The sequence below is a fragment of the Xyrauchen texanus genome, chromosome 10, assembly GCF_025860055.1.
Source record: "Xyrauchen texanus isolate HMW12.3.18 chromosome 10, RBS_HiC_50CHRs, whole genome shotgun sequence".
Classification (NCBI taxonomy): Eukaryota; Metazoa; Chordata; class Actinopteri; order Cypriniformes; family Catostomidae; genus Xyrauchen; species Xyrauchen texanus.
In genome coordinates this window covers 6,872,875-6,893,874 of record NC_068285.1, presented here as the reverse complement: position 1 = coordinate 6,893,874, position 21,000 = coordinate 6,872,875, and the positions used below count along the sequence as shown (strand labels likewise).

The window sequence follows — 21,000 nt, the reverse complement described above, 5'->3', positions numbered from 1 at the left end:
ATTTGGATTTCCTGCCTGACATATTGTAAATACCACAAGCACCCGCCATGAACAATCTGTCCCTCACGGACTGCGTGACTTCACCACAAGTATTTTTTTTTCGGTAACTAACCAACTAATAACATTTTTAGTCGACTAACGATTAGTTGAATATTATGGGGCAGCCCTAGTCTTTACTACCTTTCTGGGCCTTGAAAGTGGTAGTTGTGTAGCTGTCAATGGAGGGATCAGAAAGCTGTCAGACTTCATTAAAAATATCTTAATTTGTGGTCTGAAGATGAACATTACAGGTTTGGAATAACAAGAGGGTGAGTAAATAATGACAGACTGTAATTTTTTGGCACATATTTCAAGTAAGACTTGTTTGGAAAAATTCTGAAGTTAGTGTTGATTGTATTAATTTGTCAAAATTGCAAAGGACTTGAATTGAAACCGTTAAACTGATGCCATCATTACTGTGTAATGGAATGTAATTTCTGATATGTGCTGTCGATCACAGCAGACTGGGCCATCTGACCCATTAGAGCAGAGTAGGCTCTCAGAAAAGAGGGGTTTAGAGAGACCGAATCATTTATGAGAAGAGAGATAATACTGCAATGAAAATTACAGTGTTTTTTGAACTTGGATGCATGTAAACCTAACCTCCAAAACCAATTTAGCAATCTGTAAAATAGCATAATAGGGGCACTTTAAAATTATTATTATTATTATGGTTCTTCTTCTTCTGAGACTTTAATTTTCCAAGAGAAACTCCTCCTAGAGCCTTCAACCTACAGCCACCAAACACAGCAAAGATCTTTAGGCTGTAATTCCCTGTAGCAGACTTCTGACTTTCATTCATTTATAAAATAGACATCCCATTAGCATAACACACTAATGGATTATTCTCTGTTCTTTGTCAGTCTTTCTTCCAGAGCAAGCCATCAAGAGGTACAACAAGGTCTTGGACTATTTGAAAGGTGGGACAACAAAAACCCAGGCATACTTCAAATGTGGCATGGATAGAAAGACCATTGCTGATACTACTGCAATTGCGGAGCTCGAAGCTTGTGACAGAGGCCTACAAAAATTTGCAAGACACCTTCCAAAGAGGACAGAAACTGTCTGATTTTGCAGAGCGGTGTAGAGAATTATGCAGACAGGAGCCAGTGCAAAGCACCATTGAAAACAAAAAGAAAGTTGGCTTGCTTATAGACTTTTGTGAGAGACAAAAATAATCTGTTTATGCATGTGTATGTGTGTTTCTTTGTATGATAAATACCATTCCATGCATGTTCTAGCCCAGTGGCTACACACAGTCACTTTAACTGTTACTTGTTCCATGACTACTGTTTAAAGTCAGTCATCATAAATATGGCCCAGTGGCTATACACACTGCCACTTTAGCTGTTGCTTGTTCCATGTGTCTTGTTAAAATCAGCAATTTTTCCAGTCAGGATGAATAAATATCATGTGCAAGCAAACACTGAAGTCATTTTAAGCTTTTGAGGTTTTTGGTGAAGTTTTAGATGGTAATTCCCATAGAAGTATGCAGTAACACATGAGTCATCACTAGTTAGTTACCATGATTATTACAGTAGTTACTAATGAAAAGCTAATCCTACAGTGTAGAATCTTCTATTCATTCACAAGATATTCACACACACACACACACACACACACATATATGTATATATGAGCTAGGAGACATACATAAAAACATATTTTTTGAGAGGTAGGTTAAATAATAAAATAACTGTATATGGTATTTGGATGGCTGATGACTCAATATGTTCCAGTAGTCACCATGACTCTAGTGATTCAATGCCAGTCCAGAGGAATGCCAGAAAATTGGCCACAGGACAAGTAAGGTCCCGACAACTGCATTTAAAAATCCATTTCTTTAAAATTATTCAGTTGATAAATAGTTCTAGGAGACAGCATAAGATAATTATTGACAGCTTTCCCAAATCATAAGTCTGCTATGCTATTACATATTGATAATGTAAACAACGTTGTGTATTCGTTTACAGTAGCAGTTAAAATGTTAATGTGGTGCTAGTCATTTGTCCTGCATTAGTTATTGATTAGTTTTGCAAGAATTATGAAACTTTTTCAGTAGTTCTCTGGGAAGCTTTCAAGAAATTGTAGTTATTCATTAGTTAATAGTGAACTACCACTTTCATCTGTGTGCTATTACTTACTAATTCATTAATCAGAGCTTCTTGTTAGTTAATGGTAGTTACTAGATTGTTAATATTGTGTGACATATTTGTTCCTGTGTAGTTATTCATTAACGAAGGAACCTTATTCTAAAGTGTTACCGAGTTTTCTAAAGAGCTGGACATAAATTAATGTTGTGATAATTTTGAACTGTGATGTCACAATCAGAATAACTTGATTCACTTGAGGAAACAGACTCAGCAGAGGGAGCCCATCCACAAGTACACTCGCCAAGGCCGATAAATCCGATGATATTCTGACATATTTAATTATCGGCGTTGGCCGATAAATTTCCCCTTTTTGGCGACGAAAATCACCTGCCTGCACGTGAAGCATATGAGACATGTACACGACTAGTCACGGTTTGTTTTGTTGTTACATGCCATCGTGTGATATGTTGGCCTTGTATCTGTCTATTGGCCACCCTGCTCTCTGGATATCGATATCGGCCATTAAAAACCCCCATATCGGTCAACCGATGGTACACAGTAACCACAGCTATGTACCACAATATATTCATATCGTATATTCCAATGTACTAATGAATCTGCAAAGACAAACCTCAGTATTTCCAGTGTACAGTGAGGACTCTTCAGTGCATCAGAGAGCAGCTTCACTCCTGAATCCTGCAGGTCATTGTTACTCAGGTCCAGCTCTCTCAGTGATTTTGATGATCGTAGAACTGAAGACAAACTTTCACAGCACTGATCAGTGAATCTACAAGCTGCAAATCTAAAACAAATAAAGAAACAATGATAAAGAGCAGTTTTATATAACAAATGGTAATAACAGAGTGAATGCTCTAAAGTTTGATATGAAAGGGTGTGACAGTCACTGAGCCATTTATTGTTTCATTGTCACAGCTATGAACCACAATATATTCATATTGTATATTCAAATGTACTAATAAATCTGCAAACACAAACCTCAGTATTTCCAGTGTACAGTGAGGACTCTTCAGTGCATCAGAGAGCAGCTTCACTCCTGAATCCTGCAGGTCATTGTTACTCAGGTCCAGCTCTCTCAGTGATTTTGATGATCGTAGAACTGAAGACAAACTTTCACAGCACTGATCAGTGAATCTACAAGCTGCAAATCTAAAACAAATAAAGAAACAATGATAAAGAGCAGTTTTATATAACAAATGATAATAACAGAGTGAATGCTCTACAGTTTGATAAGAAGGGGTGTGACAGTCACTGAGCCATTTATTGTTTCATTGTCACAGCTATGAACCACAGTTTATTCATATTGTATATTCCAATGTACTAATAAATCTGCAAACACAAACCTCAGTATTTCCAGTATACAGTGAGGACTCTTCAGTGCATCAGAGAGCAGCTTCACTCCTGAATCCTGCAGGTCATTGTTACTCAGGTCCAGCTCTCGCAGGGATTTTGATGATTGTAGAACTGAAGACAAACTTTCACAGCACTGATCAGTGAATCTACAAGCTGCAAATCTAAAACAAATAAAGAAACAATGATAAAGAGCAGTTTTATATAACAAATGATAATAACAGAGTGAATGCTCTACAGTTTGATAAGAAGGGGTGTGACCGTCACTGAGCCATTTATTGTTTCATTGTCACAGCTATGAACCACAATTTATTCATATTGTATATTCCAATGTACTAATAAATCTGCAAACACAAACCTCAGTATTTCCAGTATACAGTGAGGACTCTTCAGTGCATCAGAGAGCAGCTTCACTCCTGAATCCTGCAGGTCATTGTTACTCAGGTCCAGCTCTCTAAGGGATTTTGATGATTGTAGAACTGAAGACAAACTTTCACAGCATTGATCAGTGAATCTACAAGCTGCAAATCTAAAACAAATAAAGAAAGAATGATAAAAAGCAGATTATAAAACAAATGGTAATAACAGAGTGAATGCTCTACAGTTTGATATGAAGGGGTGTGACAGTCACTGAGCCATTTATTGTTTCATTGTCACAGCTATGAACCACAATTTATTCATATTGTATATTCCAATGTACTAATAAATCTGCAAACACAAACCTCAGTATTTCCAGTATACAGTGAGGACTCTTCAGTGCATCAGAGAGCAGCTTCACTCCTGAATCCTGCAGGTCATTGTTACTCAGGTCCAGCTCTCGCAGGGATTTTGATGATTGTAGAACTGAAGACAAACTTTCACAGCACTGATCAGTGAATCTACAAGCTGCAAATCTAAAACAAATAAAGAAACAATGCTAAAGAGAAGTTTTATATAACAAATGGTAATAACAGAGTGAATGCTCTACAGTTTGATATGAAGGGGTGTGACAGTCACTGAGCCATTTATTGTTTCATTGTCACAGCTATGAACCACAATATATTCATATTGTATATTCCAATGTACTAATAAATCTGCAAACACAAACCTCAGTGTTTCCAGTATACAGTGAGGACTCTTCAGTGCATCAGAGAGCAGCTTCACTCCTGAATCCTGCAGGTCATTGTTACTCAGGTCCAGCTCTCTAAGGGATTTTGATGATTGTAGAACTGAAGACAAACTTTCACAGCACTGATAAGTGAATCTACAAGCTGCAAATCTAAAACAAATAAAGAAAGAATGATAAAAAGCTGTTTTATAAAACAAATTGTAATAACAGAGTGAATGCTCTACAGTTTGATATGAAGGGTTGTGACAGTCACTGAGCCATCTATTGTTTCATTGTCACGGCTATGAACCACAATATATTCATATTGTATATTCCAATGTACTAATAAATCTGCAAACACAAACCTCAGTATTTCCAGTGTACAGTGAGGACTCTTCAGTGCATCAGAGAGCAGCTTCACTCCTGAATCCTGCAAGTCATTGTTACTCAGGTCCAGCTCTCTCAGTGAGTTTGATGATTGTAGAACTGAAGACAAACTTTCACAGCACTGATCAGTGAATCTACAAGCTGCAAATCTAAAACAAATAAAGAAACAATGATAAAAAGCAGTTTAATATAACAAATGGTAATAACAGAGTGAATGCTCTACAGTTTGAAATGAAGGGTTGTGACAGTCACTGAGCCATTTATTGTTTCATTGTCACAGCTATGAACCACAATATATTCATATTGTATATTCCAATGTACTAATGAATCTGCAAACACAAACCTCAGTATTTCCAGTGTACAGTGAGGACTCTTCAGTGCATCAGAGAGCAGCTTCACTCCTGAGTCCTGCAGGTCATTATTACTCAGATCCAGCTCTCTCAGACTTGAGGAGTTTGAGCTGAGAACTGAGGCCAGTGCTGAACAACTTTGCTCTGTCAGATCGCAGCCCATCAAACTGAGATAAATGACAAGATAACAGTGTGTCAATCTATATGTTTTAGTGAAGGCTTCTCAGCACAGCTGTTGGGTACAAAGAAAAAATATATGGCCACTGTGTTTGATTGCTCATAGTCGTTTGCACATTCTTTTGAAGCTCTTCTACTGTCAAGACCCAGTCTGGACTGCCCAACTTGTTTTGTTCTGGAGTTCTGTCTGTTTTGGTCCATGTGTGCATTTGTTTTGAGCACATATCTTTGTTTGTGTTTGTGTCAGCCTTGTGCTCTACTTACTCTGCCTATTCATTCCACCTTGCCACACCTCCTCATCTGATCCTTGTTGTGTTGATTGTCATCACCTAATCCTCATGTGCTCTCCCTCTACATACTGTGCCTTCTACCTTCTTGTGTCTGTTAGATCATTTTGTGAGTTTGGTTAGTCAGTCATTCCTAGTCTGTTTCTCCAGTTGGTGTTTTGTTTATTTTCTTAGTTTCAAATGGGTTCTATTAATTTTACTGTGAGAGTTTTTGGTGTGTATTTTTATTTTTTTTCATAAAAGATCTTTGTTTAGCATCCCAGCACTTGGGTCCAAATTCCTGCAAAATATCCTGATGTCTAAGAATTTTTGTCTCGAAAACATATTTGAACTTCCCCAAAACAACTCTAATGTATGATGGAAGTGAAGTTAGGTCAATTAAGCAGTTTATTAAAGTTATATATTAACAGCATAATACTTAAACTGTTTATCACACAGTTATAGCCTGTTCATTGTTATGTTAACATTTAAATTTGTGCAAATCCTGATTAATCCTGAAAATAAGGCTTTGACATCATGTATTTATACTTGCGCTCATCCTATAATGACATGAGAGATTTCAAAAGACATGACAACATTTCTGGTAAGTGAACACAGTGATCAATGATACTCTCTGGTTTTTATGGTGAATTTAGAGAATTGTTAGGGAGAGAATGTTTCAGTGCACTGGAATGATTTTGCGATTGGGTCATCCCTAAAAATGGCTGACTCCCTGAACAATGCTTTGATTAGTGAACAAGAGAGCTCATTGAGATACACCTAATGAATATTTATTGAGTGAGTTCAACTTCAACTGCAGCTTGCCTTATCGATCTGCAAGATTTACCAATTGTAGTAGCAGGAGGAGATGAAAACGGAGCCGTCAAGCCGGACACATTCTGCTTCACGACATGTGCTGAACCCACATTAGTCACAGAAGATCCCATGATGATTGCTTTGTTTATTATAGATGAAGTGGTAATCAGAACTCAGGTTTGAAATGTAAATATTGATTTGAAAAGGTCAAATTATTTTGATACCAATAAAGGAGTCCATATTTTTAGTAATTTGGAATTGTTTTTAGGAATAAACATGATATTACTATGATAAAAATATTATAATATGAGATAAATAATGTGCTGTTATAAGTGAGAGTTTATTGGAACTGGAGATTTCATAATTAACACCTTGTTAATTGCATATCATCATACTACTCATAATTCTTTCTCAGACTGACATAGCTGAAGTAGTAAAAGTAGTATGTGTCGCATCCCATGAAACACATGTCACCATTGTCATCTGTGATTCTGGCCAATCATGAATAAGTTGTGACATCATCAGAGCTCTTGCAACCACTCTGGAAAAGCTGCATTGGCTGTGCCAGCCGGCTGTTCTTGAATTGCTCTCGCGGTTCTTTAATGGCATACATCACGGTGACACGGCACTGACGCCATCTTAAGTCAAACAACATTTCTAACCGACATGCACTGCATGAGAGAGAGATCATTGACGGACATGTCCATCAAGTGTGTTTATGTTGACTTTTAAGTTTATCATTACACTATTATTTATATTGAAAAGCCGGATCTCGCCTCCTCCTTTCCATTGAAACCTTTACATATATGCAGGTAAATAATGATTTATTTATGAGGCAGATGTGTATTATTGTATGTGGAAGCATAAATAAAAATGATAAAGTATCAGTATAAAGTAAATAAAGTATCGTTTTGTATTTATTTAGTGGAAAACTGTAGAAAACATGCTTTTGTTATTTTAAATGAAATTTTTTTACTTTGCATTAAACATTTTGAATCTATTTGGCTACAATGTCTGTTTAAAGTGAAAACTACTAAAAGTAACACATGAAACCAAACAAACATCAAAATAGTATAAGGGGTTGTTTTTAATCTAAAAAGTACATTAAAATCTAACCTCTGCTATTTAATTTCAATAAAGTGAGATTAAAACACTAAATTACTCACTCAGCTTTTCTGGATGCTTTGATCACCGGCAGCAGCCTCAGAAGACATTCATGTGATGGATCATATTTCCTCAGATTAAACTGATCCAGCTCCTCTTCTGAGTTCAGCAACACAAACACCAGAGCTGACCACTGAGCAGGAGAGAGACTGACTCCAGAGAGACGATTGATATCTCTTCTGTTCACGTAGGTTTGCACTTCCTGCACTAGAGAATGATCATTGAGTTCATTCAGACAGTGGAACAGATTGATGGATTTCTCTGGAGAGGGATTCTTCCTGATCTTCATCTTAATGTACTCAACTATTTCCTGTTTGCTGTCAGAGCTGCTTCCTCTCTGTGTCAGTAGGTCTCGTAAGATTGTCTGATTGCACTTCAGTGAGAGACCTAGAAGGAATCGAATAAAAAGGTCCAGGTGTCCGTTCTCACTCTGTAAGGCCTTGTCCACTTCACTCTTCAGAAGATCACTTATAGATGACCTAAACTTACCGAAGAGACCTGATTTCTGTTGAGAAACGGAAATAAAAGCATACAGAGCAGCGAGAAACTCCTGAATGCTCAGATGCACAAAGCTGAACACCTTCCCCAGGTGCAGTCCAAACTCCTCTCTGAAGATTTGGGTACAAACTCCCGAGTACACTGACGCTTCTCTGACATCAATGCCACACTCTCTCAGGTCCTCCTCATAGAAGATCAGGTTCCCTTTTTCCAGCTGTTGAAAAGCCAGTTTTCCCAGAGACAGAATCCTCTTTTTAGCCTGCTGAAGATCCACCTCACATTTCCCATCATACTTCTGGCTCTTCAGTTTGCTCTGAAAGATCAGGAAGTGTGTGAACATTTGAGTGAGAGTCTTGGGGATCTCTGCACTCTCTGCTTCACTCAACAGTCTCTGGAGAACAGTGGCTGAAATCCAACAGAAGACTGGTATGTGACACATGATGTACAGGCTTCTTGATGATTTCATGTGTGTGATGATTCTGTTGGCCAGACGCTCATCTTTTATTCTCTTCCTGAAATACTCGTCCTTCTGAGGGTCATTGAAGCCTCAGTACATCTGTGAGCTGGTCAACACACTCAGGAGGAATCTGATTGGCTGCTGCTGGTCGAGAGGTGATCCAGAGCAGAGCAGAAGGAAGCAGATTCCCCTTGATGAGGTTGGTCAGCAGCACATCCACTGAGGCTGATTCTGTCACATTACACAAAATATCATTGTTCTGGAAATCTAGAGGAAGTCGACACTCATCCAGACCATCAAAAATGAAAATGACTTTGTAGTCATCAAGGAATGTTTTCAATTCTCTCAGTTCTTTTGTATCTGTGAAAAACTGATGAAGAAGATCCATAAGACTGATATTTTTGTGCTTCATCAGATTGAGCTCTCTGAAAGGAAGTGGAAATATGAAGTGAACATCCTGATTTGCTTTTCCTTCAGTCCAGTCCACAATGAACTTCTGCACAGAGACAGTTTTCCCAATTCCAGCAACTCCTTTAGTCAGCACAGTTCTGATGGCTTTGTCTTGTCCAGGTAAGGCTTTAAAGATGTCATTGCATTTGATTGGTGTTTCCTGTGTCTCTGCTCTCCTGGATGCTGTCTCAATCTGTCTCACCTCATGTTCATTATTGATCTCTGCACTCCCTCCCTCTGTGATGTACAGATCTGTGTAGATCTCATTCACAAGTGTTGAGCTGCTTTGATTTGACATTCCTTCAGTAATTCTCTGGAATTTCTCTTTTAGTTTTGTTTTGAGTTTTTGTTGATGCACAGAAATCAGTTCTGATGTAAAGAGGAAAAGAAATGGGAATTATAATTGATCTTGATGTTTAATGGTCATTAGACATTAAGTTTATTTTCTTTCACTAATATTGAGTGAACCCAGACACTGTGTGTTTCCTCTGAAGGTGACGTGATGTAATAGTGACGTGAGTGCCAGCTCTTACTGGTTTGAAGTGTGTTAGCGAGGTCTGTCAGCTTCATCTTCTTCAGGACGTGCAGTGTGATCTTCAGAAACCCCTCTCTGACTCTGCTCTGACCTTCATCATCCTCCTCCTCTCTCTCAGAGCATGCTGGGGAATCTGAGATCAGTAGTCTCTTGATACTCTTCAGCTCTTTCTTCATCAGAGAGATGATTTTGTGCTCAAGGTCCTGAAATCAGTGAACATTCAAACAACAAACTTCATTCAGTAACAGACAAGAACTGAAGGATCAGTGGACAAGAATCACCACTCATTTTATTTGTGCTTTAGTTGTCTTGAATTCATCAGTGTGTGTGTGTGTGTGTGTTTGTGTTATTAAGATGAGGGTGAAGCTGTAAAGGTTTCAATGTGGTGTATATTAAAAAAACAGCCTGTATGGACATGAATGAGTGTGTGTTTACATCCTCTCTCTCTCTCTTACACACTCACACCTCAAAAATGGAGTCCAATGGCACTTTCTCAGCAGTTGACTCTGATGCATTCTGTTTGTTTCTGTAGTTGATCAAAGACTCTCCTGAACTGAAGTTAAGTGGAGGATCCATTGACCAGTCACTCTTCATGGACACACAGCTGGGTTCAGGAGATTCTCCATGAATGACACTAAAACAGCAATTAAACAGAGTTTAGTTCATGTGGTTTTTTTTAGTAATCTGAAAACATAATTTCAACATCCAGTTTAATAAAACACATTTAATGATGTGTCTTATATATTATATGTCACAGAGAACTTGCAATGTCACTAACATCAACATAAGTTCTCACATAAACACTCGAGCCGCTGTGAACAAACATCTCTCACAGCACTCATGAATGCACAACAGACGTCAAGATTTACAGTGAAAAATTACACATTTATACTTTTATTTTAAGTTTTAAAGTGAGTCACTCTCCACTGCCATTGTATTAACAAGACCACTCACCATATTCATTAAAACATCTGCTTTTGTGTCTTCTGCATGAGGGTGAGTGAATTATGACACAATTTTCATTTTTAATGAACTGAGAAATCCTGAAGCTGCAGTGAGGACGTGTGTTTTATTTGATCATTCAGAACACAAAACACGACATAACGGGACATTACAAGCAGGGGCGGGATTACGATTTCTGAGGCCCGAGCAACCGACCAACCCGGGGCCCCATTTGGAAAATAGTTGCTTAAATTACGTAAAATTGATTTTAAATCATAATTTTAAATTCACCCTATAAGCCGTTGTAGCAAAGTACATTCAAAATGTTTAATGAAATAAAAATCTAGTTAATTATAATGAATGATGTTTTCCAGTTGTTGTTGTTTTTGTGAACAGGATGTGCAAGAATCTACTTCACCAGTAACATTTTGGAATTTAGTTGGTATTTATTAATATTATAATCCATCAATTAATGTTTCCCATGGACTACACTTCCCATAATTCCCTGCCCTCATCACTGCCAGCTGTCTCCTGTTGTCCTCACCTGTGTTTAATTTGTCATTAGTCCTTTGTGTATTTAAAGCCCTGTTTGTTTGCTCACCGGTTGTCAGTTGTTGAATGTATTCATGTCTTGTTCTAAGCCCTGTTCTTGGTTTTTCTTTACACTCTTGAGTTACCGTGTTCATCTTTTGTTTTCATTAAAAGCTGCACTTAGATCCTCATTCCTCGTCTGCCTTATTACACGGTCACTGTGTCATCTTTTGTTATCTTTTTGTTTTGTTTTATAATCCATTTTTACATTTATATTTTCATTTTTTACACTGGATTCTTTCTAATCGTCCCTCAGACTGTGAACCCCAGCAGCTTCTAACGTGAACCGCTCTGAGAGCGCTGACAACGGCGTGTTCACGTGTGTACCCAGAACAACATGTCACTTCAAGCGGCTTTTGATGAGCTTTCCTACCGGTGTGGGGGCCCTCTTGACGTCCGGGGCCCCATGCAATTGCAACTGATTACAAGATCATTGGAAGTTTTTAAGCATCTTATATTTTTTACAGAGAACAGAATTCCTTTAAAAACATAAACAGCCTCTTTATTGTGTCGTATTCAATGTAGTACGAGACAATTTCTTCAGTTTTTAAGTGTCACTGAAATACTGTCAAACAAAAGTGAAAAAGTGTCAACACATTTCCCTACAACATATTCTTCATCAGACACAGATTACTGTAGCACAGGTGGAAACATACTGTAACATATAGTCAACATGTCCTTTTTAGTAACATTGTGATCTCCAGCAGACTGTATGTCCTGTGATAAACCTGAGGAACAATCTCTTGTCATGTCTGATCATCTCTGTCATGTTCACATGATATTACTGTACAGTATAAAGATGAGCTCTTGTGAAGAGATGCCAATGAAACTGTTACAGTAAAGCAATCAGCTGTAGAAGGACTCATTATTTTCATTATAATTGCATATTTCCTTTTAGATTTAGATTTTTTACACTGGATTCTATCTAATCGTCCCTCAGACTGTGGTGTACACGTTCATACTGTCAGTCAACATGAGAGTCCTCACCTCACATCAGCACAAGGGGCTCCTGAACTGAATTTAAGTGGAGGATTCATTGACCAATCACTCTTCATGGACACACAGCTGGATTCAGGAGATTCTCCATGAATGACACTAAAACACAACAGCAATTAAACACTGTTTTAAAAACTACAAACTCTCACAAACACTCTTTTCCTCTCATCAGTTTCTCAGTTTTACTCTTCCCAATATTTCTCTCTTCTTTAAGGGGGTAACATGTTCTTTTCCAGTGTTTTCAGTGTCATGTTGTCATTGAAATCAATATTTATTATTTTTAGTAGCAGTGGTCACTTGGAGAAAATGACTACATCTCATTTTACATTGAATTCTTTCCATCTTGAGAATATTTTTGGTTTAGGACAGTGAAAAGCAGCACACTGGAGATTGTAGTTTTCCTGAAGTTTCTCTGTAAATTTGTGTGCAAACAGTCCGAACATGAGACTTCTGAAATACATGCCAAGCAAACTGTTACATTTCTTTAATGTACAGACTTAATGAACTTATTTGTTCCTTTTTTACCCCTTTATTTCAGTTTTACTGTATTTAGGGTGACACTTTTGAAGTTTGAAAATAAGGGACACTTAATAAAGAGGGTTATAATAACACATATAATAATATGCATTATTCATAAAAATTGTATATCGTTTCTTATATGCTAAAATGAGAACTTTCTTGAGCCATTAAAATACATCATTAATATGTTAAAAATATATTTATTTACATTTTTCAGTTAACTGTCTTCTTGTTCTTATTTATGTATATATTTTGGATGGTTTATACTTTATTTTATTATTTTATTGTTTATACATATTTTTTTAATCATTTTTATTTATTTTATTTGTTTATTTTTTCCTTCACCTGTACTTGTCTTTATCATTGTATTCATACATTGTTTGATCGTGTGGCAAAACATTTTTGGACATTTCAGATGGTCCCTTAACACACCCTCCACTTAAATCAATGTTTAATTGCAGATCTGGAATGATTTCACCACAACACTATCTGACCATTTAAATACGGGACAAATCACATCCTGTATTGATTCAATACCAGATGCATCATTTTATCTTTAAATATGGGACGATCCCTTGTTTTACAGGACAGGTGGCAACCCTAAGTGGTGGTGTGCTAATAAATCCATTCTTCAGTTCAACTCACTTGTGGAAGAGTTTATCTGTCTGTCTAGTGGATGAAGGGCGACTCTTTTACGAGGGCCGAATAACTTTCAGCTACGACTGAAGAGTTTCAAATTTACATGCCAATAAATGCACAGAATTGATGTACACTATACAATGCAATGTGCTGCTTTCTGAAAAACTGTTTTCACAAGAATTAAATCATCAAATGTACTTTTACAGGAGAAACATACACACAAATGACCTTTGACCCCAATCCTAAGTAATGTACATTTCTCCAGTTCTGTCTGTGACTGAATCAAACCGGTCTCACTGTCATCTGACTGTAGATCTCACTTTACCCTAAAGCTGTTTTCACATGTTTATACTTGAGGTAATCCAGTCTGTTCTCATTTCGCCTCAGTGTTTTTATACTGTAGTGTTGTGCAGCATATCAGAAATATCTATCAGTGTATTTTATTAAAGCATTGAAATCCTCTGACCTCTTGACCTTCCCTGTGTCTGTCTGTCCACTGAGATCCTTTGTGGAGTCCATGACATCATCTGAACAGTCCACTGAACACCTGTCAACAAACGGGACATCATCTATATTTGTGACGTGTTTATTTGTTCAATACTGACACATATTTGTTTTTATTTGTCCTCTAGAATATTCCATTAGAAATGAATCAATGAGGTTCAATTGCAGACTGTCAGCTTTTATGACATGTTAAACACCAGCATAAAGAGAAAACATCAGAAGACTCAACAGAAGAAAACAAAGCAACGTTTCAAGTCAATAGAAGAAATAACATTTCAGTGCCAAAGAAACTGAATACATACTGACAATTCAGATAAAAGAGCAAAAGTCTCAGTATCTGTTTGTTCTGCTGTGATTAATACTTAGATATCTGTTAGATGTCTTACTGTAGCTGATAGTTTGAAAGGTTTATTATTGTTGTCTTGTTTTGGTTTGTTTTTTCAGAGCTAATTAAAGTTAGTTTTGTTTTTGATATTCCAGACACATTCAGTGATGAAAGGCAAAAACTCTTAAACGGCTTAGAAAATATTTTACAAAATAGTTACTGTAAAACATGGAAAGATAATACTCCATCCATCCATCCATCCTCAACCGCTTATCGCGCTTGTCGCGGGGGCAGCAGCTCCAGCAGGGGGCCCCAAACTTCCCTATCCCGAGCCACATTAACCAGCTCTAACTGGGGGACGCCGAGGCGTTCCCAGGCCAGTGTGGACATGTAATCTCTCCACCTGATCCTGGGTCTTCCCCGAGGCCTCCTCCCAGCTGGACATGCCTGAAACACCTCCCTAGTGAAGCGCCCCGGGGACATCCTTACCAGATGCCCAAACCACCTCAACTGACTCCTTTCGACGCAAAGGAGCAGCGGCTCTACTCCGAGCTCCTCACGGATGAATGAGCTCCTCACCCTATCTCTAAAGGAGAAGCCCGCCACCCTTCTGAGGAAGCCCATTTCGGCCGCTTGTACTCGCGACCTAGTTCTTTCGGTCATGACCCAGCCTTCATGACCATAGGTGAGGGTAGGAACAAAAATTGACCGGTAGATCGAGAGCTTTGCCTTCCGGCTCAGATCTCTTTTCGTGACTCAGATACAGCGAGTGCAATACCGCCCCCGCTGCCCCGATTCTCCGGCCAACCTCCCGCTCAATTGTCCCCTCACTCGTGAACAAGACCCCGAGGTACTTGAACTCCTTCACTTGGGGCAAAGATAATACTATACTTCAAAATTGTTTTCATTATTTTCACACGATATTATGAGCATTTACCTGCAAAAGCCATCGCAAAGTTATTTACCCCGGAAGAGGTCACCTGCGTGAAGTTGGCTCCCACCCAACACAAAACTTCGGCAAAATAGTCTCAATCGTTTGTGCTTCGTTTGTGCTGGTTTGTGCTGTAAAAATTTTCGTTTGTGCTGCTTTGGTTTTTTAGATATTAAAAGAATATTTATAGGTCATCCTGAGGTCACTCAGCCCCCCCACATGCTCCAAATTCACCCCAAACTGTCTCGTTCGTTTGTGCTTCGTTTGTGGTGGTTTGTGCCGGTAAAAGTTTCGTTTGTGCTGCTTTGGTTTTTTAAATATTAGACATTGAATTATAGGCGATGACGTCACCAGCCCCCCCACATGCTCCAAATTCACCCGAAATAGTCTCAATCGTTTGTGCTTCGTTTGTGCTGGTTTGTGCCGGTAAAAGTTTCGTTTGTGCTGCTTCGGATTTTTTAATATTAGACATTGAATTATTGGCGATGACGTCACGCAGCCTCCCCGACATGCTCCAAATTCACCCGAAATAGTCTCAATCGTTTGTGCTTCGTTTGTGCTGGTTTGTGCCGGTAAAAGTTTCGTTTGTGCTGCTTCGGATTTTTTAATATTAGACATTGAATTATTGGCGATGACGTCACGCAGCCCCCCGACATGCTCCAAATTCACCCCAAATAGTCTCAATCGTTTGTGCTTCGTTTGTGCTGGTTTGTGCCGTTAAAAATTTCGTTTGTGCTGCTTTGGTTTTTTAAATATTAGACATTGAATTATAGGTGATGACGTCACCAGCCCCCCCCTCCCCCCCCATGCTCTTAATTCACCCAAAATAGGCTCAATCGTTTGTGCTTCGTTTGTGCCAGTAAGTTTCGTTTTTGCGAATGTCTTTTTTTAACAATACAGTTGAAGTAAGAAGGTAAGATCCAAATGGCAAACCAAATCACATAAATATACGCATTCACTGAACTGTTACCTATCCACTGTTCGTTTTCAACTTGTAACGGACACAGCGGATCACAGGATGTGTGGAATGTAACACAAACTCCAAGGTAACTTGTTTTAACTTGTTACTGTATGTAGTTATGTGAATAACTGTAGTTAATATTAATATTGTCATAATATAGGCACCATAATCTGTTTGCTGTAGCTGTGTGTGTGTGTGTGTGTGTGTGTGTGTGTGTGTGTGTGTGTGTGTGTGTGTGTGTGTGTGTGTGTGTGGGTACAGGTCAAAAGTTTGGAAGCATTAAGATTTTTAAATGTTTTTGAAAGAAGTCTCGTAATCTCACCATGGCTGTATTTATTTGATAAAAAATACAGTAAGTAATATAGTGAAACAATACACATTAAAATAGCTATTTTCTGTTTTAATATAATTTAAAATGTAATTTTATATCTGTGATGTCAAAGCTGAATTTTCAGCATCATTGCTCCAGTCTTCAATGGTTTGTTTGTTTTTAATTTCATTTTTGTTTTTCTTTTTGTTTTGTCTTTCCTATTTGTAGTCATATGCTCTATTTTATACTATGTGTTGGAATGGCAATTGTCATGTTCATTGTTTGTAATTTGACTGGCATAATAAAATAAAAAAAACTTCAGTGTCACATGATCCTTCAGAAATCATCAGTAAAATTTTGATTTTGTGCTCAACTATTATCAATTATTATTGGTGCTCAGTGATTAAGAATGGTTCTTATTTTTTTATCAATGTTTAAAATGTTTTGCATGCTTAATATTTTTGTGGAAACTGTGATACATTTTTGTGTGGATTCTTTGATGAATAGAAATGTAAAAAGAACAGTATTTATTTGAAATAGAAATCTTTTTAACCATATAAATGTATTTTACTGTCTCTTTTGATCAATTTAATGTGTCCTTGTTGAATAAAAGTATTATTATATATATATATATATATATACTGTATATATAATTTATATAAAGCAGCACAACTGTTTTCAACTGATAATAATAATAATGAATTTTTCTTGAGCAGCATATTATAATGATTTCTGAAGGATCGTGTGACACTGAAGACTGAAGTAATGATCAGCTCAGCTCAGATCACAGGAATAAATTACAGTTTACTATATATTCAGATAGAAAACAACAAGTTTTACATATTTCACACTTTCACACTGAATCAAATAAATGCAGGCTTGGTGAGCAGAAGAGACTTCTTTCAGAAACATTAAAAAGTCTTAATGTTTTCAAACTTTTGACTAGTACTAATATATATTATATATTTGTGTATGTGTGTAAATGTTAAAACTCATGACTCAATGAATTAAGAAGCCAAAATGATTTTACATTTGAAATGTAATTACTGTGTAGTATCAAACATCCATTAACACAAATAATGTACCACACAGAATAAGACTTGAGAAGCCCGACTTCCAGAAAAGCAGATACTACTTCTCCAAACAGGAGTAGGAAAACAAGGGTGTATGGCATATAACAAAAATACTTGTATTTGTGAAATTACATTTAAACAATGCAATCAGTCTTTTGTGTATAATACAGCATATGGGCATATTTTGTGTTTTTCTGATGCTCCTGTCACTCCACTTCTCAGGTTGTCATACATCTCCCAGACACATGGAGACCTCCTGCAGTAGGCCACATAATGTCCAAGAGCATCCTGGGTTAAGCCTCTTTTGAAAGCAATGATTGTCCTTAAAGCAAATCTCTCTCCTTGGAGCATCAGATTGGAGGGAAATTCACACAAAGGAAATTCTGTGGAGTTGCTTCCCAGGTGAGTGTCAATCCACATAAGTTATCCCAGACTGTAACCGTGAGAAACTTTCCCTGCACAGAGCACTTTTCCTGAGGTATCTGTCTTGAATGCAGAGGGACACAGTGACATACTTTGTATTGGCCTGAGGCAGGGGGACTCCAGAAGTGTAAGGCCTTCTTTCACTGCGGCCTGAAGATGAGCCATGCCAGAAGCCTGCAGTACAGCAACAGAAGTACAAACAAATGGAACTTCCTGGGTGACTTGTGTGCTGAGACCACAATACTGTGAGGAGCACTGTTTTGGGAAGGAAACACATGCATGATTTTCAACAGATCCACTTTCAGTCTTTTCCCCCTCACAGATGGATCTGCATGGAGCCATTCAGGACAAGGAGAGAGGTATGAATTCCTCTTCCTCTTTTTGGGTGGAACTGCTTGGCCTCTCCAGTTTTTAACAGCGTCTTCATATGTTGGATGGATGTTTGTGACATTTCAGATTTCCCAGAACAGGAAGCATCCATTTCTGGTTTTCCATCTACACTGCAAGTTGTGGTGGGTAGTGGATTAGCTCCTGTGATGACCTCACCTTTTTTTTTTGCAGAACAAATTTGCATGTTGCAATGAGTCTATCCACCCGAATAGGCAAGTTTTCATGCTTTGAAAACCAATAACAGTCTGGCTTTCAGGTATTTCTTGCACCTTTCTGATATGAGGGGGGCTCCAGAACTGTCATTGCCCTCTGCTTTGCTGAGAGCCACAACAGTAATACTGCGCAGTAGCTCTTTTGCATCGTACATGGAATATGACATGAGAAGCTGTGCCATTGACCTCACAAAGAAATCTTTAATGCAATGTGTTGTTTTTCTAGATCAGGATGAGGATAAGGAGTAAAAGCCTTGACCAGAGCTCCGAGCAAAGCCAGAGAAAAGTCACTCACATATTCTTTTGGAGTTGGTGCACCTGCACGTATTCATTCTGGGACACTTGAGCTCTCATCCCCTGCCAGAATGCCCTGATATAAGAATATATGGCCAGACTTGCCATTTGGTCTCTGTAGTTTCCTCACTACTGAGCCAGTTGCATCAAAACTCACAGTGGGGTTAGTAGATGTCTTTGATAAAGACTTGTACATACATTTGTGTTTTACTCCAATAGTGACAGAAAAACTTGCCCAGTCCAATGTCTTTAATGTGACCACTGTGCGGTGCAGTGTATTTTAACATCTGCAGTGACGCAATGGGATCCTTGTCGCCTCATTCTAAATAATTTCTCTATTGCTTTGCTTTGTGCAGGGTGGCCAAATTAGGCAGATGACTTGGCTCAGGATCTCCAAAATCCATCAGCTTTGTTGCCTCTGATGCCCTCCATACATGGGGTCCCATTCTACCCTCACACAGTTCTTTGGCTATCTGCACACGCAAGTTACCAGAGTAAGCACGCTTGGAACAGCCAGTGTGCAGGGAGTCATCAGTGTTTTTAAATAAACACTTGAGCACCATTGGGATGTTCATTTCAGGAGCTCTGTCACATTTTCTGTGAATGTGGCCACGACACTGTTTACAGTTGCCTCTGATTTCTATGTATTTCTCTGTTTCTGATGGATAGACCTTGGCTCTTTTAAAGGCAAATGTGCAGGGGCATTTCACTTCTTGCAATATATGATTATTTATCACATGTGTCCAGATGCCAGGCTTCAAAATTGTGTATTCCTTTTTGGTGTTTTAGAGAACTTGTTGTTGTATTGAACCATTTCACGCATGAATTCAATCCATTTCTGAAATGGAACTTCAAGATCAAAAGTCCAGAAATCTTTTGGTTTGGGTGAAAGGGACCCTGGCTCAAAATCAGTGTCATCACTACTGCCATTTGTTTCATGATTACATTCATGAGTAAACCCTAAAGCAGTGCAGATGTTGTGTCTATTTAATTTAACAAAAGTGTATAGAAACTTTGCAGTGATCTTGTTTTCTAGCTGCTCTGTCCAGATGCTCTGATTAGGAGTAGATATGTTGCCATTTTGAACTTATGGCCTCTTTTGATGAACACAGGACTGTGAAAATGGAATATCTGTCAACTTCTGGTTTCTCTGCCATAAGCAAAACATAATTACCCACTTAAATAATCCTGACTCAAAAAATGTCATGTTCAGTATAAACTTGTTTTCATTACTGTATTGTCTGAATATAAGGATAATATAGTAATAATAAGGATAAGGATATATGTATCTTATATTAGGACCAATATGGTAATGTTGACCCCTAGGTGCACAATGTATTCAAAAAACTAACATGGGTCACATGTAAAACTGTAATTAGCATGTATTAGTATTAGCAATGAGTATTCTGTTCAATAAACATTGACAATCTTAGCTATCTTGAATGTTGTACCATTATTCTTAAAGTTAACAAATACTATTGTAACTGGCAATGTTAAAACATTGTACTTACATTGGCTAGACATTTAATTTAGTAACTACTTTTGTAGTTTAATTTATATGGATTTATCTCTAATAACTCTACACTAATTTCCACAAGAGCATCTTGAACAGAAGTGTCACTTGACCCTATAGTGGTGGCAGTGAAGTGTAGCAGATGATACTCCATGTAAATAAATAAAAAGTTTAATCAGGAAACACCAGTGAATGAAGTAAAGATAATTGTTTATTGAACAAATGATGTGATGATTAGTCTTGACAGAAATTCTTCGACAATTCGACTCTAAAAGTGTGTTCACATTGAAGAGATTTGCGTTTTTGTTCTCGTGCCCAGAGCTGACCGAAAGTGAGTGACAGAAAAGAGTCAGACAGACACCAGATAAATACTGAGCTGCTGCTGTCTGAACACCAATATGTTTTTAATTGATAAGGAGTTGTTGTTGTATTAAAACATCTTCATCCAACATTTTGGCAAGAGATTGAAATGACAAACAAAATGACTATACACAAAACAAGATAGACCTATTTTAGAAATATATAATATAGTAGCCTAATAGTAATCAGAATGACCTAGACTGCTACTACTAACCTACATTAAGTGATCTATTTTATTCTGTCAGTATTGTATTCAATAAATATCAGCATTTATAATTCGCCTGTAATTCAATGTCTAATATTTAAAAAACCGGAGCAGCACAAACGAAA

The 21,000-nt window shown here is 37.8% G+C and overlaps 2 protein-coding genes across 2 annotated transcripts in view; one reads left to right on the top strand and one right to left on the bottom strand.

The window, feature by feature from the left end:
* The window catches only part of LOC127650479 (uncharacterized), a 1,198,408-nt gene that overhangs the window by 371,032 nt on the left and 806,376 nt on the right, over positions 1–21,000 (bottom strand). The window contains 11 exon segments of the mRNA XM_052135926.1: positions 2,764–2,934; positions 3,129–3,299; positions 3,494–3,664; positions 3,859–4,029; positions 4,223–4,393; positions 4,588–4,758; positions 4,953–5,123; positions 5,318–5,491; positions 7,750–8,792; positions 8,794–9,521; positions 9,686–9,778. Of these exon segments, the coding sequence (XP_051991886.1) occupies positions 2,764–2,934; positions 3,129–3,299; positions 3,494–3,664; positions 3,859–4,029; positions 4,223–4,393; positions 4,588–4,758; positions 4,953–5,123; positions 5,318–5,491; positions 7,750–8,792; positions 8,794–9,521; positions 9,686–9,778 (3,235 nt within the window).
* LOC127650380 (NACHT, LRR and PYD domains-containing protein 3-like) overlaps positions 1–21,000 on the top strand; it is a 1,539,373-nt gene that overhangs the window by 982,324 nt on the left and 536,049 nt on the right. The gene's annotated exons all lie outside the window — the stretch shown is intronic.